The 24635-nt window shown below is 43.3% G+C and overlaps 1 protein-coding gene across 1 annotated transcript in view; it reads right to left on the minus strand.

Annotated features, from left to right (window-relative positions):
* PLEKHG4B (pleckstrin homology and RhoGEF domain containing G4B) overlaps positions 1-24635 on the minus strand; it is an 89411-nt gene that overhangs the window by 32086 nt on the left and 32690 nt on the right. The window contains exons 4-11 of the mRNA XM_056857794.1: positions 19682-19864; positions 16012-16135; positions 13903-13996; positions 9537-9623; positions 7145-7261; positions 6194-6292; positions 3783-3925; positions 2631-2769 (exon numbers count right to left, since the gene is read on the minus strand). Of these exons, the coding sequence (XP_056713772.1) occupies positions 2631-2769; positions 3783-3925; positions 6194-6292; positions 7145-7261; positions 9537-9623; positions 13903-13996; positions 16012-16135; positions 19682-19864 (986 nt within the window). The remainder of the gene's footprint in view (positions 1-2630; positions 2770-3782; positions 3926-6193; positions 6293-7144; positions 7262-9536; positions 9624-13902; positions 13997-16011; positions 16136-19681; positions 19865-24635) is intronic.

Below are 24635 nucleotides of genomic sequence, written 5' to 3' on the forward strand. Positions count from 1 at the left end.
ATTATAGATTAATGTGTTTTTTAATAAATGATTATAATAATAGATTATTATATACTGACATAACACCGCTCCGGAAGTCCAAGTGTGGAGGGCACAAAGATGGGTGGTGGAGGCTAGGGCACTATGTATTTTACAAAGGATAGTAAACAATGTATTAGCAACGGATGTAATAGTGGTCTGTATAATCTATGTTTTTGTACTGAATTATGATTTTAATTTTGTTTTATATTTTCTTTTTTTCTTTTCTTTCTTTTTTGTGTGTTTAATTATAAAAAGCAATAAAAAAATTTTAAAAAAAGAATGCAAGGCATTATAACTAAAATGAATTCATCCGCTACCCTTTAACAACAACAAAAGGAGGCATCTATACAGAATCACTATTTAAAAAAAATAGTTTTCTAAAAAGAAAAGACAAGCCCTCTCTTTCCTAACTGGAACAGGTATGATGCTAATTGATGATGATGATAACTGCAAACCTTTCAACCTCACACAGGAAGGTACATGAATCCACCCAACATACACACCCTTTTCTCAAAATATTCATATATGTATAGGCAAGAGAATGTGTGTACAAGGAGTCTACTGGGAACCTAAGCTGCTCCTTAGCTTCAATATGAGGCTATCCCCAACACCACCCCCGGACACACCTCCCCTCCAGGTTTCCCAGTAACATTTAGTTAGAGCAGAATTGCATTCCAGCAGGGAACTCCCAGTGGGTATCTGACTAAAAGCCCCCATGGCAGACAAGCATAAACATGTTAGAAACCTAAAGCTGGAAGGCACCTCAAGGGTCATCTAGTCCAATCCCCTGCACAATGTAGGAAATTCACAACTATCTCCTCCCCTACTCCCCCAGTGTCCCCTGCTCTATGCCCAGAGGAAGGCAAAAAATATTCAGGATCCCTGGCCAATCTGGCCTGGAGGAAAATTGCTTCCGGACCCCAAAGTGGCAATCGGCATTACCCTGGGCATGTAAGAAAGGGCAACGAGAGCTGAACACTTAAAACCCTCCAAAGAAGGAGAGACCACCACCTTCCAAGGAAGCCTGTTCCACTGAGGAACCGTTCTAACTGTCAGAAAGCTCATCCTAATGTTTAGCTGAAAACTCTTTTGGTTTAATTTCAACCTGTTGGTCCTGGTCCGACCTTCTGGGGCAATAGAAAACAACAACAATGTTGTTAGGCCCTCATTGTTACGTTCTTCAAGTATGAACTGCCTGCATACCTGACATTTTGAGACATCATGCCCGGTTCCAGACAGGTATGGCAGGAGGAATTATCACTACATTGTGGTTGTTTTGCACCCATAGTGAGCCCCCAACTTTAAAAAGGCTTTTGAACTATTTTGGCTCTCCAGGAAAGTTATGTTACTCTTACCCAAGGTCAACACCATACAGTATTTACTCAAATGCAAGGTTTGAGTTTTTTACAGGTATGACATCAAAAAAGAGGGTTGTCGTATGTTTGCATACAAGTTACAATTATGTACAATAATATTTGTGTGTGTATATGTAACATTTTTAAGGGGCACCTGGTTGGCCACTGTGTGAACAAACTGCTGGACTTGATGGGCCTGGGTCTGATCCAGCAGGGCTTTTCTTATGTTCTTATGTCTTCCTTTTGAGCAAGTATGGTAACTATACAAAGAAAACTACACTATATTTGCTGTCACAGTGGCAAGACTATGCTACTCTGTATCGTTCGCACTGTCTGTTGCTGTAAGTAGGATCCTACTTTGTAATTTTTAGTGTCATTTAATGTGTCATGTTAATAGTTATGTTTTGCTACAGCTCTGTTTCATATTTCTGGTTAATTCCAGAGCTAGAGTCTACTAGCACCTTAGAAACTAACAAGATTTTCAGGGTATAAGCTTTAGAGAGTCAAAGCTTCGTCACTTTTACCTGACGAAGGGAGCTTTGACTCTCAAAATCTCATATCTTGAAAATCGACGCTAGCTCTTCTATTACAAACCAACACACCTACCCTCTGAAACTATCTTCTTGGTTGGTTCCAGACTTCTACCATCCAAATCCTATTGCCTTCTTCATTGGATGCCTAGGTGGGACGAGGGAGGGCTGCACTCTCAGAAGCTCCAGAATCTTCTAAAGCCGGCCTGCCACATGGGCAGGTCCTGAAATGCTAAACATTAAAATATTGTCGAAGGCTTTCACGGTCAGAGTTCATTGGTTCTTGTAGGTTATCCGGGCTGTATAACCGTGATCTTGGAATTTTCTTTCTTGACATTTTGCCAGCAGCTGTGGCAGGCATCTTCAGAGTAGTAACACTGAAGGACAGTGTCTCTCAGTGTCAAGTGTGTAGGAAGAGTCAGAGATGGGTTGAGTTTGAGCTGAGTACTGTCCTGCCGAACTCAACCCATCTCTGACTCTTCCTACACACTTGACACTGAGAGACACTGTCCTTCAGTGTTACTACTCTGAAGATGCCTGCCACAGCTGCTGGCAAAACGTCAGGAAAGAAAATTCCAAGACCACGGTTATACAGCCCGGATAACCTACAAGAACCAGCTAAACATTAAGCTTGGCTTTCAGTGTTCCACAAGATCCTCTTAATTTTCTTAAATTACTATTTCAAGCCCCAGCAGACTCGGTTCTAAGAGTTAGTAGCACTGACCTGATCACAGCCTTCTTCAAATTTTCTCATTGCCAAGAAATTCTCCAGTTGTTGCAAGCGCTTATTAGACAACAGAACCAGCCTATGAACTTCCTCGTCTACCTGATTATATAGCCTTGTAGCAGTTTCCATGGCATCTCTGTTGAGGGAAAACATAAACACCCATCAATTCTTTTTTGTTTTTTAAATTCTAGATGATGCCAAAAGGTAAGAACTTCCCTGATTTTTCAAATAGCATCAAGGTCTGCTTACCAAAAGGGAAAGCTAAGGTTTCTGAGCCAACGTTAACAAAATGATCTCAGGTCTTCCGATCACTAAGGAAGAATCTGTATCATCTGGATATTGTTAAAATGGAAGTCTGGAAGCAAGACAGCTGGGTCACTGGCTCCCTGCACACAATGGATTTGGGTGGCTTTCTTCCCCAAGAAGAACCCATTCGCACATCATATGACAAGCCCCTTGGGAGAGCTTTAAAAGTGGTTTGCAATTCATTGTAGGGGGTGGGGGAATCTGATCTTAAAGGCCAAATGCTCCCCTGTGCATAAGCAAACATTTGCACCTGCCAACAGGCTGTGCCCTCCCCAGACTAAAACTTGGACTTCTTCCTAATCTTCCATCCAGGAGGAGGTTTCCTATATGCAATTCCCTAATCAACAGGATCACCAGGTTGGAACTGACTTTGCCACATCTCCTTTCTCTGACAGTCAGAGATTTTACTATTTTCCAATTAGCCTCATCATTTTAAAAGATCGTTTATAACATTTCCACCTTGCTTTTCCACTTTAGAGGTTCACAAGAAGGCTTACATTAAATGGCAGAAGAACCTATGAACCATAAAACAACAGAACAGGCAAATCAACAATCCCAATGCTAAAAATATCATTGCCAGCAATAACTCTCATAGCAGCAATAAAAAGCATCAGTAGTCCTTGATATCAAAGTGTCAGAAAAACACCTAGCAATCCCCATATATTACAAAATGGTCTTACTAAAATTCTAACCATTGCCAGTTAAAATTTGTAACTAATAGTAAAAACAGTGCAGGAGCATAATAAAAGGACAGACACAATCAACAACTGGAGAGGGAAAAATACACACCTTTTATGAAACTGTAATCCATAATACAAGCCTATCTGCAAAGCATGTACCTACCGATAATCATCTGTATTGCAGAACTCCTCTTTTCTAAGTCTTGCCAAGATTGTCCCACCCTCAAGTCTTAAGGTCACCAACAGTTCCTCTTCCAGAACCAGTTTCATCATTGACTTGTGTTTGTGTATCAAGTCATTTGCCTCCTATAAAAAAATAAACCGATATTTATTTGACCTTGCTAGTAACTCAACAGAAAAACTGCTTGAACACTCAGCATTGGCTTTCCCCAATTATTGCGGACCTTGGTTATTATTTATTCCTTTAAGCACATTTTATATCACCTCTTTAGAGTCCTGCCAGAGGTAGCTTGTGTGAAGGTTGGAGTTTTAAATGACTTTTGAATAGAAGTAGTGAGATGTGAAGTTTGACAAGTGCAGCCTCTACCTTAACCTCCACCTGAAAGACGGATCCCAAGTGCCTTCTAAATGCAGTTATTCCAGTGCATGTGAGGGAATTTACCACAGCTTATTTAGTGGTGTGGCTGCCTGTTAAAATTATGATGGCATCTGAGTTCTTGTTCCCTTGTGTACTGTCTGGGTTATATTTTAAAAATGCCATGCCCTTCCTAGGACTTTACAGAAGTTATGAGGGAAATGGGAGGGATAAGTAACTTCTGTTGTTGATGGATAGTCAGTGGCTGTTAAATCTAGGGAAAGAAAGTAGATCTGGGTAACTACCGACCCATCAGCTTGACATCTGTACCGGGAAAAGTTTTCAAACAGATCATCAGTCAGTCCTTGAGCATTTAGAAAGGATGGATCTGATTACTAAGAGCCAGCAGGGATTTCTCAAGAACAAGTCATATCAGACTAATCTTATCTCCTTTTCTGAGAAAGTTACTACCTTGCTGGATCAGGGGAATGCTGTAGACATTGTTTATCTTGATTTCAGTAAGGCTTCTGATAAGGTTCCACATAATATTCTTATTGACAAATTGGAAAAATGTGGTTTAGATCCTATTACTGTTAGGTGGATCTGTAACTGGTTGACAGATCGCACCCAAAGAGTGATTGTTAATGGTTCCTCAACCACTTGAAGAGAAGTCACTAGTGGAGTGCCTCAGGGATCTGTACTGGACCCTGTGTTGTTCAATATCTTTATAAATGATTTGGATGAAGGAATAGAGGGGATGCTTATTAAATTTGCAGATGATACTAAATTGGAAGGGGTAGCAAATATGGTAGAAGACATAGCCAGGATACAGGATGATCTTGACAGGCTGGAGAATTGGGCTAAAACTAATAAAAGGCTTTTCAACAGAGATCAATGTAAACTTCTGCATTTAGGTAGGAAAAATCAAATGCATAATTATAGGATGGGGGACACATGTCTTAGCAGTAGTGTGTGCGAAAAGGATCTTGGGGTCTTAGCAGATCAAACATTGAATATGACTCAGCAGTGTGATGCTGTAGCTAAAAAGGCAAAGGCGATCTTGGGCTGTATCATCAGAAGGGTAGTGTCCAGATCACGCGAAGTGATGGTATTGCTATACTCTGCTCTGGTTAGACCTCACCTAGAGTATTGTGTTCAGTTTTGGGCACCGCAATTTAAGAAGGATGTAGACAAGCTGGAACGTGTCCAGAAGAGGGCAACAAAGATGGTGAGGGGTCTGGAGAAAGGTTGAAGGAGCTGGTTATGTTTAGCCTGAAGAGGAGAAGACTGAGAGGTGATATGATAACCGTCTTCAAGTACCTGAAGGGATGTCATATAGAGGATGGTGCTGAGTTGTTTTCTATTCCCCAGAAGGTTGAACCAGAGCCAACGGGTTGAAATTATATCAAAAGAGTTTCCATATAGACATTAGGAAGAATTTTCTAACAGTCAGAGCGGTTACTCAGTGGAACAGGCTTCCTCAGGAGGTGGTGGGCTCTCCTTCCCTGGAGGTTTTCAAGCAGAGGCTAGATGGCCATCTGTCAGCCCCATGTCAGAACTCATAGGAGCCCCAGGGTGCAGAATTGTAAGCTGCAGTACTGTAGTCCAAGCTCTGCTCACGACCTGAGTTCGATCCCGACAGAAGTTGGTTTCAGGTAGCCGGCTCAAGGTTGACTCAGCCTTCGATCCTTCCAAGACCGGTAAAATGAGTACCCAGCTTGCTGGGGGTAAAGGGAAGACGACTGGGGAAGGCACTGGTAAACCACCCCGTAAAACAAAGTCTTCCTAGTAAACGTCAGGATATGATGTCACCCCATGGGTCAGGAATGACCCAGTGCTTGCACAGGGGACCTTTACTTTTATTTTAAACCATTAGTATTCATTCTGCTATTAGACTTTTTGTCAACCTTTTTGGTTACCTCATATCGCACTCACTCAGCTACTGTGCTAAACTGGCTCTCAGACTACAACTCCCAGCAAGCAGTGCTTCAAGCCTCACAGCATTAAATGTAAGAACAGCAAATAAGACCAACGTTTACCTGTGCAGTGACTGGTGTTCGGGTATTGTTGAGTGAACGTACAGAATACTGTAAGAAAACAACGGCTTCTTGGCAGTTGGTAACAAATGGCTCAAGTTTCTGCAAGTATAAGCACAATCACTGGATAAAACTGTTTATAAAATGTAGGATTATCCCCCCCAAATTGTTTTTCCCATTCCTAAGAAGTAACTGAGGGCTGTGCTTCGACAAAGAGCTCAAAGGACTACTCTTGTTTATTTACCTTATTTATACCACACCTTTCTCCCCAATGGGGACCCAAGGCAGCTTACAACATTCTCCTCTTCTCCATTTAACTCTCACAACAACCCCGTGAGGTAGGTTTGGCAGCGTTTGTGCGACTGGCCTAAGCTCAGCCTGCCAGCTTCCATGGCAGAGTAGGGATTCAAACCTGGATCTCTCACTTCTACACATGAAGCCAGCTGGGTGACCTTGAGCTAGTCACACTCTCTCAGCCCCCCCTGCCTTCCCAGGGTGTCTGTTTTGGGGAAGGGAAGGTGACTGTAAGCTGGCTTGATTCCTCCTTAAGTGGTAGAGAAAGTCGGCATATAAAAACCAACTCTTCTTCTTTTTCTTCATATCCTAGTCTGATGCTGTAACCCAAGGATGCCCTACCGTTTTGAGCTCAAATTAGGTTTGCCTTGAGGCAAAAAAATTGAGATGAGAGAAAAGACGACCTCTCTCCACAGTGGCAGAGAGAGAAATGGGGAGGGGTATTCCCTCCCCTTCTTTTCACACCGAAAAAAAGGCAGAAAGCTGGTGTCGGGGAGGAGACTGCCTCACCCGGTTTTTTGAGTTTTTGTACTCTCCACAGCAGGCCTGGCACAAGCGCAGTCCTCATGTGGAACTGCACAGTGACCATGACCATGAACTAAAGGGAATTTAAAATAATGTTATAAAGCACAGTCAGAAAGACTTAAAATCTTGACTTACCCCTCGGAAACGTATCCAGTCATTGTGATTGTAGGGGAAAATTCCATCAAACTCGGCTGTCAACTGGGTGCAGTCAAGGTACCTAAGCAAGGCCTTCAGTGATGTGAGAACTTCACACTGTTAAGAACATAAGAAAGGCCCTGCTGGATCAGACCCAGGCCCATCTAGTCCACCAGTCTGTTCACACGGTGGTCAACCAGGTGCCTCTAGGAAGCCCACAATGAAGAAGACGGCAGCAGCACCATCCTGCCTGTGCTCCACAGCACCTAATAGAATAGGCATGCTCCTCTGATGCTAGAGAGAATAGGTATGCAGCATGACTACTATCTATTTTGACTAGTAGTAGCCATGGATAGCCCTATCCTCCAAGAACATGTCCACTCCCCTCTTAATAAGAACATAAGAAAAGTTAAATGGAGTTAGGAGCTAAGTGCCCAGTTGGTAGGATCATTTCATATTATGTCACACAATACAACCTAAAATAGTCACAGGGTGTCTAAAACCATCTACCAAAAGGGTCTTCAAGACTAAAAATTATAATGACACTGAACTTTTCTTCTTATGGAGTACTTTCATTCACAAAATTCCCAAGAACACTGAGAATCTGTACTATTAAACAACTGGCCAAGGCAAGAAAGCTCGCTTGTGAAAAATAACGACTATCACAGAGATCAATATCTATCCATCCACTCGCCCACCCACACAGTGACACAGGAATGGCGAGGGGTTGGGGGCAAAAGGATTTCTTAACTGAACTTCCACCGGAGGATCTGATCTTCAAAGCACTGTTATTGGCTGCTATTAAGAGGGGAATTTACTGAATACAATGCTTATGTTGCGAGTGTCACAATATTCAAACATGGAAAAGGCAGAAGTCCAAAGATACTCGAAAAACATAGTGATCGAAAAACAAACTGCTGCACTTGACACACTGCCCATCCTATACATGCAAATTTGGAAACCAGCCCCATTGAATTTAATGGGGTTGCAGCTACAGTGGTATGAATCAGCCCTGTAAGTAACTGTTGCGCCCAAAGGGAGTGGGAGTGGAGGTACCCTGAAAAGAGACCGGCAAGGCAGTGTTAATTCTCTGACTGGCCTTTTAGGCACAAGTTGTTTCCATCATGATCACCCTGCCCCCCCAACTACTTCGGGGCTTCGTTTTCATTATGCACGTCTTTCCCAACCTTTAGAAGTCATTTTGCTCTCTCCCTGTATTTTCCCTGCTTTTTCTGGATGGTGTTTCTGGTAGCATCCAGAAAACGCGGGGAAAATACAGGGAGAGAGCAAAATGACTTCTAAAGGTCGGAAAAGACGTGCATAATGAAAACGAAGCCCCAAAGTAGTGTGTGGGGGGGTGATCGCCGTGGAAACAAGCCGGTCATAAAAGGCTTCTCTCTGAATGGACACTTGCCCTTACAAAGTGCACCAAGATGTGATTTATTCTATTCTTGAATGCCATTATGTTATCCATGTTCTTTATTTTTGTTGTTATATGTGTTCAAATTCTTTATTCATCTCCACTAGTGTTTACAGTGAAACATATTTCTGACTGTAATGGTTTTTGTTTTCCAAACTGGTTTGAAATTCCCAAGGATTGTACCACTCATGCCTGTCAAAATTCAAGCGAACAGGAGAAAAAGGTTCCCATTTTACATGCAATTAAAATTCCTACTTGTGTGTGTATGTAGGGGGGTTACTCAGTGCCCTAAAAATACAGACACTGCATCACACTCTGGGGAGGGGCTGTGGCTCAGGGGAAGAGCCTCCGCTTGGCATGTTGAAGGTCCCAGGTTCAATCCCTGGCATCTCTAACTAAAGGGACCAAGCAGTAGATCACGTGAGAGACCCTCTTCCCGAGACCCTGGGGAGCTGCTGCCAGTCTCAGTAGACAGTACTGACTTTGATAGACCAGTGGTCTGATTCATTATAAGGCAGCTTCATGTGTTCATGTGCGCACTCTCTTACACACAGCTTACCAATTGCAAAGCAAGAGTAACGCAAAGTTAAGTGCCAGAAATAATACTTTAATAAGTTCTGTAACATGCAACGGGACGTTGAAATAGAAAAAGATTCCCCCTAAAGAAGCTTATGTGAAATGCGTTGGGGTTACAGAACTTATTAAAGTATTATTTCCCTTGGACCAATTGTTTCTTCACCTTCATCTAATTTTCTGGTCTGAAATAGTTATAATGACTGTACTACAGTAGGACATGTATTCCTTTTGGATGTTGATTAGCTTTTATCAGAATACACACCACTTCTGGCTGGTTGGCCAATTTCCCCCATGCCTCGGCTTGCAGAGTACCACACAGTTTGTGCCTCTAGCAAAACATAAGCCACAATCTCAATTATTATCTGTCTTTAATAAATCCAGTTTTCATTTTCTTACCTGAAAAGTAATCTCTTTGTCAGGCTTAAATGTAGATTCCTTATCAGTCAATATCAGAACACTGTAAACGGAGTGAGGGACCGCACCCTAAACAAAGCAAACCGATGAAATGTATTGATATGCTCTTACGTCCAAAGCTAAGATAATGTTTGACACTGGTCAACTGGTGAGAATAATTGGTACTTGTGTTATTTAACGAAGAGATTTTCATTCTAAAAAAATAAACCTGAACCTGTAAAAATCAAAAATAGCAGCAAGGAGGATACAGAATGGGGAAATGGCCAACAGATCAACCCAGTGCACGACTACTCTAGAACTAAGTCCCCTGAATTGCAGCAGCCCAACTGTTGACCAGAACAAGCAGGTCCAGTTGCTTTATGGAAAGTTTAGAACATCTATGTTGGCTGCCGGTTTGTTGCCAGGTTCAGTTCAAGGTATTGGTTTTGACTTTCAAAGCCCTTTATGGCTTAGGACCCCATAAGTACTGGACTGCCTTGGTCATTATGAACCCACAAAAGCACACCATGCCTCCCAGAAGGCCTTACTTACCATCCCCTCAGTTAGGGAGGTTAGATCTGTGGCAGCTTGAAAAGGGTGATGGATCCAACCAGTTTTTCTGCTGGTGAAAAAGAAAGGGTCTCCTTAGACCACCCAACATGGCTACGTTGGGGATCATGGGACCTGCATGTACAAAGGCCAAGTGGGGCGGGGACTGAAACAGGAAGGAAAATTCAGTGAGATAGAGTGAAAGAGTTGACCAAATCCAACCCTAGCTCTGTTTCTATGGTGGCTTTATCCTTATGGAATGGGCTTCACAGTGGAGAAATGGCTGTAAACGTCTGCTGGTTTTTCAAAAGAGGTGCAAAGCAAAGCTTTGAGATCACTTTTGACTGAATTACTATGATGCTTTATTGTGTCGTGTGCCCCCCCCCCCCGGTTTCCCATGGGTCGCCAGGCTGTGCTTGACAACACATCATTTATTATCCCTTGAAGAAACTGCAGGGATAATAGATGGGACAAGATCTCCAAAATACCAATATTTTGAGTTGTGACACACAATGAATATTTTACTAGTATCATATGGAATATCATAAAGAATAAAGTTGAATTTGAAAGAATAATAGAAGTCGACACTCTTAAAAATAGATTTCTGTAGTGTGTATCATATTGTTACAAACTGATTGTGTTTTGCATAGTGCTGTGCTTAAATGACAGATATGGAATTAAGAAAAAACTTTATAAAAGTACAATACTTGTTGCATCAAAGATGTATGTTAACTACTTAGAGATACTTGCTGGAAATGGCAAATTAGAAAAACTGATTTTTCCTCACATTTGGGGAATTGTCCAAAAATGGAAGAATACTGGCTAATAACAGAAGAATAGGACAATAGAAACAATTTTATGAGATGACAAGAATTCACTGGATTTTAGACTCTAACCTATTGTTAGGTCATCTGGAAGGATTAGGCACACCAAAGTGATTTTTATATCTACTTTCAGACCTGAACGTTTTTAAAGCAAGCTTACAGAGTGTTTTTGGAGAATCTGGGTTTTTGATGATAGCCCTTATTGTGCAATTTCAAAAACTATTTCTAATGTGTATGTGTTATGTGCCTTCAAGTCGCTTCTGACTTACGGCAACCCGAATGTCCTATAGTTGTCAGCCTTGCTCAGGACTTGCAAACTTAGATCAGTGGCTTCCTTGATTGAATTAATCCATTTAATGTTGGGTCTTACTCTTTTCCGGCTATCTTCAACTTTTCCTAGCATTATTGTCTTTTCAAGTGTCATTTCCACATTTAGTACAGCAACTAATTGGTTTGTGGCCTCTGTTAGCCATGTTCTGAAATAGTAAGCTTCAAGGGTGGATTTTTGGTGATGGTATTGAGTACCAGTACCTTTGGAGGGCTCTCCCAAATCCTGAGGGGGGAATTGATGGAAATTGGTACAGCCTTATATAAGAGTACCAGAACCTTTTATAAAAAGGCACTATTAAGTTTCAAGATGGAGCTCTTTTGATTGGGTTAGGATTATGAGATCTATATTATTTTCTCCTTTTTTGTACTGTCATTTTAAATTAAAATAAAGTTATATTACTAAATAATACAAAGGATGAAATTGTCCTGTGCCACAGGCTCCATCTCCATGTTGGTTGAAATCATTAAGATTTAAAAGTACTTAATTTTGGCTGGATAATCTTCAAAGTTCAAAAGACAACACTGAGCGTCATTTGAAGCTAAAGGCCATGTTGCTAATATCACATTCAAAAGATCACATTCAAAAGCTTCCCTGATCCCCACCCAATCATTGGGATTTGTAGAGAGTCTTCTGTAAATGATGTTATGCAACTTATAAAATCTAAATGTTTTCAAAATATATATTTCTTGAAGTGGGGGGTTCAGGCTTCTCAACCTTTTGGCTAAGATCAACTGTGTGTGTGTGCAGAAGAAGGCAGAAGAATTACTAAAAAGCCTATTGCTTCAATTAAACCCACCACTTCAGAAGAAAATTCACAGTACAATCATTTACAGGAAATGCCTCGTACCCTTCTTTCAAATGCTGGCTTAGTTAAATGTGAATTACAATTTTAAAAAAAAATTCAAAGGAGGAGTTGATATAGGGAAAAGTGCCAGATCCTGACAAAGAAAGGCATTATAATTCCTAATTATAACCTAATTCCTCACTTCCACTATTTTCAGTACAGGCCAAAACCTTGTTAAAACCCACTGCCAACACAAACTGTCACACTTCCAGAATTTAATTCTACAACTCATGAGGACATGTCTTCTCACAAGGCATGCTCGCATATCCAGGTGTACAGAAAACGCTAAAGTCGGTTTAATAAAATAATTGTATTGGCGTCAATTCAATAAGAATTACGGTACCCTCCTGCATTTGTTGACTCCACAACTAGAAAGTACTTGACTACTTGCTAGATATGCCGGGCTTGCCCTGACCCCTCTCTTGGTGTGCAGAGCTTGAAATCTTCAATATAACTTCAATTAGTCCCGATCCAGCCAGCTTGACTGAGAATCCCAGCGACTGTGAGTCTTAAAGTGGAGTTAGGTGGAAGACAGCTCAAGAAGAGCAGAGAAGCTGGAGGAAGGAGGGAGGGAGGGAAGGACGGAGGGAGTAAAATTTGTTCGTGATGTCTGATTTGATCTGTTTTTCAGTGCTTACTTCTTCCAGCTCTTTTGAAATGCTAGAGCAGGGTTCCCCAACGTGGTGCCTGTGGGCCCACCAGTACTTCCCTTGACGCCCACCAAGCTTTTCAGAAAATGGACGGGGCCACTGTAAGACAGGGCTCGTTATTGGCAGCCCTCATTCAAACAAAAGGGTTTTCTACTGGAGGATCAGGCGGGCTGGTAAGCACCTGGGCTTTCTTTAGTCAGTGCGTGTCTCTATTCCTCCTTCAGGCTTTCTTTCTTCTCACAATATGTTAGAGGCACATCCAGGGAAGAATGCTATCCAGACCTTGTGACTTCACTGGGTAGCAGGTTATGGCTTTTGAAGAAATGTGGAATGCTCAAAGCTTGCAGGCTGATAGAGTCTCTGTGTGTGTTAAGTGCCATCAAGTCGCTTCCAACTCATGGCGACCCTATGAATCAATGTCCTCCAAAGTGTCCTATCCTTAACAGCCTTGCTCAGATCTTGCAAATTGCGGGCCGTGGCTTCCTTTATCGAGTCAATCCATCTCTTGTTGGGTCTTCCTCTTTTCCTGCTGCCTTCAACTTTTCCAAGCATGATTATCTTTTCCAGTGACTCTTGTCTTCTCATAATGTGTCCAAAGTATGACAGCCTCAGTTTAGTCATTTTAGCTTCTAGGTTCAGGCTTGATTTGATCTATAACCCACTGATTTGTTTTTTTGGCAGTCCACGGTATCCGTGACACTCTCCTCCAACACCACATTTCAAAGGAATCTACTTTCTTCCTATCAGCTTTCTTCAATGTCCAGCTTTCACGCCCAAACATAGTAATAGGGAATACGATGGCATGAACTAACCTCACCTTGGTTGCCAGTGACACATCCTGTAGTGGCAATGTATTCATACTCCAGGCTTCAGAATATTTACTTGGGAGAATATTTACTTGGGAGAAAGCCAATTAAAATCAACCGGGCCTACGGATACCACCATCTTAACTGACACCAGCACCTAATTTGCATTAAGCTGCCCAACACTGCAGTGAGAAAAGTATGCGCCAGGATCAACAGCGGAAAGGAGCAGCTAAAAATGTACCAGTTTCAAGGAAAGAAATACCATTAGTTGTGCCTGGACAGACAGAGGCACATATCAATCCCTAATTATTAGAAAAAATCCCTAGTTGTATACTAAGTGCTTCATTGTAACTACCTGTACTCACCTGTAATGCTGCCAAGGCTTTGAAAAAGACAGGTACGTTCTGACTTTTGCGAGCATCCACTAAAATGAGCAGTCCCAAAGCACGGACCTCCTTTCTAAAACAGAAAGAGCAGACATTCTGGAGACTATACTCACTGAAGTGGCAGAATAAAAGTGACATGCTATATCCTACTGTGCAGTGAGAAACATTAAAAAGCGGAAACCTGGATGGAAACCTCCTGAAACCTGGATGTGAAGCTACACTTCACTGACAGTGGAGAGGGGGAAACCATTTCCTGTGCTGTTTCCCTTGTTGTGAGCTGCCCTAAGTTCCATAAGGTAGAAAGGCGGCTAATAAATGTTTTACATAAAATAAATAAATAAAAACGGGACCTCCCAGGTTGTGTATAAACATGCATCAAAAGAACAGGCACCGTGTCTAGTCACAAAGCGGGGTGAGCCTGGTCTCTCCCCGCTCCCACACACTTCACTGTCTTTTACCTAAATCTATATCCAATCCAGCTCACTTTTGCTCTTAATCCTCCCCTCAACTCCAGGCAAACTGTCCACATGTTATTTTATTTTTTAAAGAGATGATTCTACATTTATTCATTTGGTTTGCCCCTGACCTAGATGGTTCAGGCTAACCAAATCTTGCCATGTCTTGGAAGCTAAGCAGGGTCAGCCATGCTTTGTACTTGGATGGGGGACCACCATGGAAACCCGGGGTTGCTATGAAGAGGCAGGCAATGGCAAACCGCCTCTGTTTGTCTCATGTCCTGACATGGATGGCCCAGACTAGCTCAATCTCGTCAGATCTTGGAAGCTAAGCAAAGTCTGCTCTGGTTAGTTCTTGGATGGGACGACCACCATGGAAGTCCAGGGCTGTTCCACAGAGGCAGGCAATTGCAAATCATCTCTGATCACCTCTTGCCTTGAGAACCCTATGGGATTGCTACAAGGCAGCTGTGACTTGATGGCACTTACCATCACCACCAAAAACACAATACAGTATTTAAAAGTTTGTGAAACTGCTGTGGGACTGGGGGAGGCATCATCGTGATGGCACAATCACTAGCCAAGCAGCACTGTGCACAGCTGGCTTCTGCTGCAAACCCCCACAGAACTGAGCAAATAAATGAAAGACTGAGGTCACAGGGGTTTCTTTAGCATGTGAATCTGGATGGAATGATCTAAGGAGCTCAGTGCTGGTGAATGACTTTTCACAGGAGGTTGAACACATGCAAAGGACGGCAAGCTATGTATGCCTTTAAGACTTCAGTAGAAGAGGGAATTCCAGCTACTTTCCTCACCCCTGCATGAAAAACTGGACCTTTGTCTCCTAAACAACTATTAAAAAGATAGACATTTCCTTCCTCCAATACATGCAGTCACCCAAACCAACCGTAACTTTCAAGGTTCAAGCAAAACTACCTGCTATACCTGCTATTAAAGAAAGCAATCTCTCTCTTTTTTTGGGGGGGTCTATTTGCATAATTTTGATTGGTCTTAGTAAAAGGTATTATGTGGATGGTGCTTTGTTTCTGGATTTCGGGCCAGCATGGCCAAAAAAAAAAAAACCCTGTTTGTTTACAAAAAAAGCCCATCTAAAGAATTTGATCTTGCAAGGTCTCCCAAAAACAAAAGAACTGGGTCGTCTCCCATCCAAGTATTAACCAGTGTCGACCCTGTTCAGCTTCCAAGATCTGATGAGACCAGGCTAGCCAGGACCATCCAAGTCAGGGTGGTTTATGAAGGCCACTCTGCAAAATAGTGGCTGAAACAGGAAATGACCTATCATGGGCAGCAGCTATCCTCACCAGTCTACAAGATGGCGCTGCCAGAATGTCCTGCTCCCCACATAAATTCCAATTTTTTCAAGTTTAAAAGATTGAAGATTCAACATCAGTACTGTCCGATGGAAGCCTTGGTTATGTAATGGGATTCTACCTGCACATAACAAACTGCAGTAGTTGGGACCCTGATTGTGATGGAGGTCTTTCCACCTCCACAGTGCAAGGGTTAACCTTGCCGCGTAATCCGCCTTCAGGCTCAGCGAGAAAGGTGGACTATAAATAACATGGATAAATACAATTTAGAAATTGACCCAGCTGCTCCTCTGTTTGCATACCTGGGGATGCTGTAGAGATATATCAGAAGTCGAGTGAGCTCCTGGACTCTGGAATGCTCACTTAACCACACACCATTCTTAATGCAGACGTGCACCACCGCTCTTCCACCACGGTCCCTGTTTCCTAACCAGAAATTATAAATGAATAAAGAATCCCTGTGTAACAGTTTCCCATGCCTCTCAGTTTGCTTGCCTCCTAATTCTGCCCACAAACCACTTTGCCACCACAGACGAGTCGTTACATCTTGAAAAAGCACAGGATGACATCATAAGTGGCTTTGTGACACCGGTGAGCTGTTACCCCAATCCCTTATGTTCAGCTCAGACATAAAGAAATGTGTGATGGGCATGGGATTGATGCAGTGGCTGCTGATGTCACAAAAGCAATGCTCCCTCTCCCCCCACCTCTCCGCTGTTCGCTTGCTTAGCAACCACAGCAACCACGACCAGCCTCTCTGAACATGGCAATGGGAATGTCCTCCAACTGAATGGGCAGCGGAAGGGTAGAAGGTGGTAGGGGTCTGAAAAAGAGACCAAAAAGGATGCTGTGGGCAGAGGGAAACAAAGAGGGGCAAATGAAAACTTAATGTGACACACATTCCCACCACTGGGGAGGCATCTTGCTAGTGGCTAAATTCGAGTCCAGTAGCACCATTCCGTGCATTCCTGAGGTTGGGGGCCGATTCCTCTTAGGAGCCGGCGTCACCTCGCCGCCAGCGTAAGTAGGTCTAATCACGGCACAAGATGCACTTATGCTGGCGGCGAGGGCAGTTCGGTTGGCGGCTGAGTGCCGTGGAGCTGTGTGGCACTCCTCCGCCGGCGCAGTCTCCCCGTGGCGCAGACACACATCGTCAGACACATCAGAAGAGAGCTTTGACTCTCAAAAGCTCATACCCTCCCCAAAAAATCTTGATGGTCTATAAGGTGCTACTGGATTCGAATCTAGCTGCATGACAGCAATTAGGCAACTGCTTGCAAGAGTGAAACCCAGGCACAAAAAACAGGACTAAACATAAAAAAGCTGATTCTATCATTTGTTTTCATGTTCCACTAATAATTTAACATGCAGTCTTAATTATCCATGTTTCAGACATTTCTAAGAACATAAGAAAGGCCCTGCTGGATCAGACCAAGGCCCATCAAGTCCAGCAGTCTGTTCACACAGCGGCCAACCAGGTGCCCCCAGGAAGCCACAAACAAGACGACTGCAGCAGCACCATCCTGCCTGTGTTCCACCGCGCCCAAAATAATAGGCATGCTCCTCTGATACTAGAGAGAATAGGTATGCAGCATGACCAGCATCCATTCCAACTAATAGCCATGAATACCCCTTTCCTCCATGAACATGTCCACTCCCCTTACAGCCCTCCAAGCTGGCAGCCATCACCACATCCTGGGGCAGGGAGTTCCACAATTTAACTATGCGTTGTGTGAAAAAATACTTCCTTTTATCTGTTTTGAATCTCTCACCCTCCAGCTTTAGCAGATGACCCGTGTTCTAGTATTATGGGAGAGGGAGAAAAACTTCTTCCTGTCCACTTTCTCCAAACCATGCATAATTTTATAGACCTCTATCATGTCTCCCCTCAGCCGCCTTCTTTCCAAGCTAAACAGCCCTAAGCGTCTTAACCGCTCCCCATAGGACAGTTGCTCTAGCCCCCTAATCATTTTGGTTGCTCTTTTCTGCACCTTCTCAAGCTCTGTAATATCCTTTTTTAGGTGTGGTGACCAGAACTGTACACAGTATTCCAAGTGTGGTCTCACCATAGATTTGTACAAGGACAGTATGATATCAACAGTTTTATTCTCTATTCCTCATCTAATTATAGCCAGCATGGAATTTGCCTTTTTTACAGCAGCCGCACACTGGGTTGACATCTTCATTGAGCTATCCACTACCACCCCAAGATCCCTGGATTTCTGGATCTTTGGGTTAAATATATAGTAATTCCTTTAAAACATTTCTATCCCACCTTCCCATCCAAAATGGGAATTTCAGCGATTCCTAGAGATGACCAACACTGCTTCTGGGTTTTCCCGCAAATGACATCATGCCATCACTGATGTGTGTTTTTTTAAATTCTCCCACTAGCCACTGGAGCGCCAGTGGGCATATGGTAAACCCTCCATACTAATGCTAGTCACTCAGTGTGTGATTCTGTCCACAGTTCTAGTGTGGGGAAAAGCAGAAGCTTGCAAACATGGGGGTGGTGGTATTTGGGTTCAGGTAGGTGGCACACATGCTGTCAACAACTGGCAGAAAGGTGTGTGAAAGCAACATCTGGTGGTACAAGGTTTATCTAAGACAGTCATACTCAAAGTTTCCTACACTGCTGTCCACTTAGATAACCAAGACAGATCCTTTCATTGGTAAGAAATAACCAAGGTTGATTCAGTGAAGCTATAATGAAGACATTAGGCCCAAATTTTATTAGAAAATATATTTTCTGCACAAATCAACTTATTTTTTTAAAAGAACTGAACATTAAAAGGGAATCTGCAGTCGTTTCCCCCCTCCCAAGTGGAGGAGTCTTAGATGTGCATTCAACGACCTTGGACAGATGTGCTCACATCCCCAAATGCACACACGCAATGCCCACCCTAATCTTCAGTTCATGCTGACTTCTCACTTCTGGACACTTCAGAAGACTGTGGGCCTGGCAAGTCGGCACAATTCATCACACAGGTCAGACTGGATAATATTTTTGCTAGTTGCTCTCCTTGGGTACACCGGGGAATAATGAGGCACCAAGCTCACCTCCGAATAACCATGTGGCAGCCTAATCAGAAATGATGCGCACACCATCACTTGGTCAATGGCTGGGTTTTTTAGTAGAAAATAAACTGTTAGGTGAATGCACACACTGTTCGAATAGAGTGTGAAGTCGCCACGCAGGTGGTCAAAGATGAGGCTGGTTTAGGGTTGCCAGGTCCCTCTTCACCACCGGCAGGAGGTTTTTGGGGTAGAGCCTAAGGAGGGTGGGGTTTGGGGAGGGACTTCAGTGCTATAGAGTCCAATTGCCAAAGCGGCCATTTTCTCCAGGTGAACTGATCTCTATCGGCTGGAGATCAGTTGTAATAGCAGGAGATCTCCAGCTACTACCTGGAGGTTGGATACCCTAGGCTGGTAGCCCAGGTGGGAAGGGCTGGTGGATAGGCCTTTCCTCCCCCATGCATACAAAAGCATAATATAGGGTGGGGTCCCCAACATTTATGAACCTCTGGGCACCTCTGGAATTCTAGACGCCATGGTGGGCACAACTACAAAATGGCTGCCACAGGAGGCAGAGCCAGCCACAAAATGCTGCCGCAGCTTGCCTTGTGAAGATCCTTGTGCTGTGGCAGCAGCTGCTGCCAAGACAATGTTTTTAAAAATCTGTAGGGCCAATACAATCTCTAATGGCCCCTCAGAAGCCTTGTTGGCAGAAGCCCCACCTGGGCCCACCTGTTTTCGAAAAACACTTGGCAGGCGCCAGGAAAAGTGTCAACCATGTTGGGGACCCCCAATCCAAGATGATGGTTTGGGCTTTTTTTCATACTTCCCAATTAACTTTTTAGCACTGGATTAGGAGTGACAGAAGCTCCTCTTCGGACACTCCGCAAGAAATCTCTATGCATATACTTGTACAGTATTTTGTCAAATGCACACTGTTATCTATTTATTACATACCACATAAAGTTATTATTCCGGACTGCAATAATTCTTGATTCACTTCAAGCAACTGGTTGGGAAACATACAGTCAGGATCCCCACTATTTGCTGAGAGTTCATTCTCACGTCGAAGCAGTAAAGGTGTCACGTTTACATTAGACTCACAACTCTGGAAACCGATTCTGGAGTCTCTTGCTGGGTCTGGAGAGAACGCTAGTCAAATGAAAGCAGACAGCTTAAGTATCTTTCTGGTTATTTGAAGTTACTTCGGATTATTTGCTAATGTTCTGGGAAAGCATTAAATAGGGAAGAAGTATTAGAGGTTGGATTAGGTAAAAAACAGAAGCCTCTGATATTAGGAAGACTGTAACACATTAAGTACACTTCAGTAGCTCTTGTTTATTCAAGTTACAGTTGATTTTGTTTTAAGCACATGGTGATGAAATCCTCCTCCGTCTCATCTTGTCTGAAACTCTGTATGGGCAGGGAGAAGATAATTATGTTCACTTTTTTTAGGAGTGAAGAAGAATGGCAAATATCAAGAGGATGTGAAAACTCAGACTACAGATGAACTAATTACTCCACTAAGTGAACAACAGAAGGGAAAAAAACCCCAAAGAGAAGCATAGGATGGGAGGTAAACGATATATTCAATAGTTTATAGTCAACTTTTCAGATATGCACCCTCTAACACAAAACTCTGGGAATAACTGTGTCACAAATGTAATTGTTTTGCATTCGATCCCAAATGCCTGGGAATTAAAGTGAGCTGAAGATTCTCTGCTAGAGATTCTTTTGGACCATCCAGTTTCATCTGCGTTTCACCCACAGGGTGACAGAGACCTTTTCTTCACGCTCGACTTACTCTTGATTTTCTTGGCAGTCGATGCATAAGCATGGGAGTCGGTTTGGGCACAGTTCTTCTGCACATCTGCCCTCCATGTGCATTTCCACAATTGTGGAGTCAGTTTATTTTCTTCCACATGCCTTCAATAATGAGGATTTTCAAGGGAGGGGGCTGTTGTCAGCGGTGTTGTCATCGATGGCGTCTCAGCCCCCCCTTTATTTTTTTAAAAACATCCCTAAAGTATCAATATAGCGAGATAGTGTTGTAATGATAGTTTAAGCAGGTTTCTGAATTCCTAGCTTTCATTTAAAAAGTAAATCTTCAGTCCCTGCCCTTGTGGAGATATGTCTTTTCCCTTATATCTCCACTTACTTAAAAAAAAAGAAAAGAAAGCAAGCTGGGAATTCAGAGAACCCATTAAAACTATCATTACAAAACTATATTGATATATACTGATATTTTAGAGCCATTTAAAAAATAGAAACACAAACCACTCGCCTTTAGAGTGGGGAGGGAGGAGTGATTTGACAATGATGACTGCCCATCACTGAAAAGTGGGCTGGAAGTGGGTGGGAGTGGGTGGGACAAAGAAAACATTGTGAAACATTGTGAACGAGGAAAATGGCAACTCAAAATTGGCTTCCAGAAAAAGATAGGGGTAAAAATGGTTTCGTAAGAACCAGAAACCCCCCCAGGGAACAACAACAACAAAAACCTGAAGCAAAAACGAATGGCACAAAAATGCATGTGAAAATTGGGGGATAAACCAAAGCAAAGCAGTATGGGGCCAGAACCAACAGGAAAATCCCACGTGGAAAAACTCAGGAAAATTCAACAACTTTGCTAAGAGAGAAAAGTAGTTGTCTGAATCTGTTTCGTCCTACTGAAGTCACTAGGACTAACAGCACAGTCATGCAGAGTTTGACATAAGTGTGCTATTGCAGCCTTAATCTTCTAAAAATCCCAGTCCCTTCATTTAACTAGTTTGTAGGCAGGACAAGACCAAGTGAATGGACAGACTAAAATACTAATTTTATTAACATTATTGCTATTTTAATTGCTCTGTTATTTTTCACATCTGTTGCAGAGCGGGAGTTTGAAAGCTATACAGAACCCACAAAACTTGACAGTCACTTAAAAACGTGTAGATTACAAAATTATCCCAGATAAAACAGTAGTATATGGTAATGATTTTTTATTGAGCATCATTGCATCAATTCTGAGATAAAGTTCTTGGCTCTGGAAGCAAACTGATGGTTTTTGGAGTGGAGTCCAACTTAAACTGGAGCTGAAGCACCAAATCCCCGTAAAGGAGAGCAAAACCCCACCAACTCGCAAGAGCCCGGGCCTCAGGATTAGATGGCTTTGCACTTAATCACAATTCTGAGCAACTAAGAAGCTAAGGGGACTGCATCTCTGGCATTGCTGAACCATCTACAAAGAAAAGATCATATTCTAAAAAGAATGCCATAAACATCAGTGCCCTGAGCCAAAGAAACAGATACGGCTGAAAGTGAGGCCTGGGTTTCTAGTCTCTTCCGGTCGTACAACCAAGAAAGAGATTCTCAGGACTGCTTTTCATTTTACCAGCTTCTGACATGCAAGTTACTTTCCTACTCCCCACAGAAGAAAGACCATAATTTCCAAATGGATACCGTTAAGGTTCAACAATCCTACATGGTATAAAGGGCTGCTTCCCAGCATGTGAACAGACAATAATTGGCACATGTAGGACTGTTATACAGTGGGGAAATAACACAAATACAGAAGTGGCTTAATGCAGCACATAGGAGAAGACTTTTATCTTTTAGGTAAATATATTTATGTCATTTCTGGTCAACAATTCTCCATTGAAGCAAGGTTGCTCCTTCCAGCACAAACTCTGCAATACGCTTTGTTGCCCTCTCTGGCACTGGAGCAAAGAGACACCTCTAAGCTGTATGGTCTTCCTCAGGGCAGACAATGTAACTTAATACCTATACGAAATAATGAACATGTGGGGTGACCAACGAAGTAATAGTGGAGAAGAAGAGTTGATTTTTTACCCCAATTTTCTCTACCTTTTAAGGAGAATAAAACCAGTTTACAATCTCCTTCCTTTCCTATTCCCACAACAGACATCTTGAGAGATAGGTGGGGCTGAGAGAGTTCGGAGAGAACTGTGACTAGCCCAAGGTCACCCAGCTGGATTCATGTGTAGGACTGGGGAAACCAACCCGGTTCACCAGATTAGAGTTCGCCGCTCATGTGGAGGAGCAGGGAATCAAACCCGGTTCTCTAGATTAGAGTCCACTGCTTCTAACCACTACACCACGCTGGGAAGATGGAAAAGAGCCAATACAGTAGGGGTCCCCAATGTGGTGTCTGTGGGCACCATGGCACCCACCACCTTTCCTTGAGTCTGCCAAGTGGGGCTTTTGCCCAGCAAGACTTCTGATTGGCCACCGGAGACTTGATTGGCTGTGCAGATATTTTAAAATGTTGTTTTGGCAGGAGTTGCTACCACATCACAGGGATCTTCACTGTGTGGATGAACGAAAGCTGTGGCAGCCAGTTTGTGGATGTGCCCACCATGCTGTGTCAGGATTCCAGTGATGTTTGCAGGAGGCCAGAGGGAACCTCTAACAGCACAGCAGAGCAGCAAAAGAGCTGGGCTAGGGTGGTTTCCACATGGGGACGGTCTTGGCTGGTTTTCCTGTTACTGGTACGGCTGCTGATAAAGCACAGCAGTGACAGGGCTTCCACGTGGCAGGTTTCCTTGCCCCAGTCCCCCAGCAATGGCTACACTTTCCCTGAGCCACCAGGGCTTCTGCAATTAACAAAAAAGGAGGCACTAGACTATCATTTAAGAGCCCCGTGGCGCAGAGTGGTAAGCTGCAGTACTGCAGTCCAAGCTCTGCTCATGACCTGAGTTCGATCCCGACGGGAGTCAGTTTCAGGTAGCCGGCTCAAGGTTGACTCAGCCTTCCATCCTTCCGAGGTCGGTAAAATGAGTACCCAGCTTGCTGGGGGTAAAGGGAAGATGACTGGGGAAGGCACTGGCAAACCACCCCACAAACAAAGTCTGCCTAGGAAACGTCGGGATGTGACGTCACCCCATGGGTCATAGAATCATAGAATCATAGAGTTGGAAGGGACCACCAGGGCCATCAAGTCCAACCCCATGCACAATGCAGGAAATTCACAACTACCTCCCCCCTCCACACCCCTAGTGACCAGAAGATGCCCAAGATGCCCTCCCTCTCCGGAATGACCTGGTGCTTGCACAGGGGACCTTTACCTTTTTGTGTGTGTAAAGTGCCTTCAAGTCGCAGCCGACTTATGGCGACCCCTTTTGGGGTTTTCATGGCAAGAGACTAAGAGGTGGTTTGCCAGTGCCTTCCTCTAAACAGCAACCCTGGTATTCCTTGGTGGTCTCCCATCCAAATACTAACCAGGGCTGACGCTGCTTAGCTTCTGAGATCTGACCAGATCAGGCTAGCCTGGGCCATCCAGGTCAGGGCTTTACCTTTTTAGACTATCATTGTATAGATATAACATTATACAAATACATGTACCAAGTTCTCTGAACTCCCAGCTTTCCTTAAAAAAAAAGTATCCTTCCATTGCAGAGATATGCCTTTCCACTTATATTCCTGCAAAGGAAGGCAATAGAGAGTTAATTTACAAAAAATAAAAGTTGGGGATTCAGAGAACATGGTACACATACTGGTATAATGTTACATTGATATAATGATATTCTAGTGCCTTTTTTTAAAAAAAATTAAAAGTTCCTGGACGCAGAAGGAGGAAATGGGGACAAGGTTGGGGGAAATGGCTATGTGAGTGAGGAAATCTGAATTACCCCACCCACTTAGCAGCCATCCAAGCTTTCCTGCGATCCCTCCCCCATCTTCAGAGCATGCCAGGTTTAAGAAAGATCAGAGAAAAACCAAGGAAACCTCAAAAGCTGCACAAGTACACCATGACACTGTGGGGAAGCAGAACACCACCCCATTCCTAGAGGCGTTGAACCTGAGCCAGATAAGCCATGTGGCAACTGTCCAGGACTGGAGATGTCTGGGTTCAAGTCCACACTCATCCTTGAGCCAGTCACTCTCTTTCAGCCCAACCTACCTCACAGGA

The sequence above is a fragment of the Euleptes europaea genome, chromosome 11, assembly GCF_029931775.1.
Source record: "Euleptes europaea isolate rEulEur1 chromosome 11, rEulEur1.hap1, whole genome shotgun sequence".
Classification (NCBI taxonomy): domain Eukaryota; kingdom Metazoa; phylum Chordata; class Lepidosauria; order Squamata; family Sphaerodactylidae; genus Euleptes; species Euleptes europaea.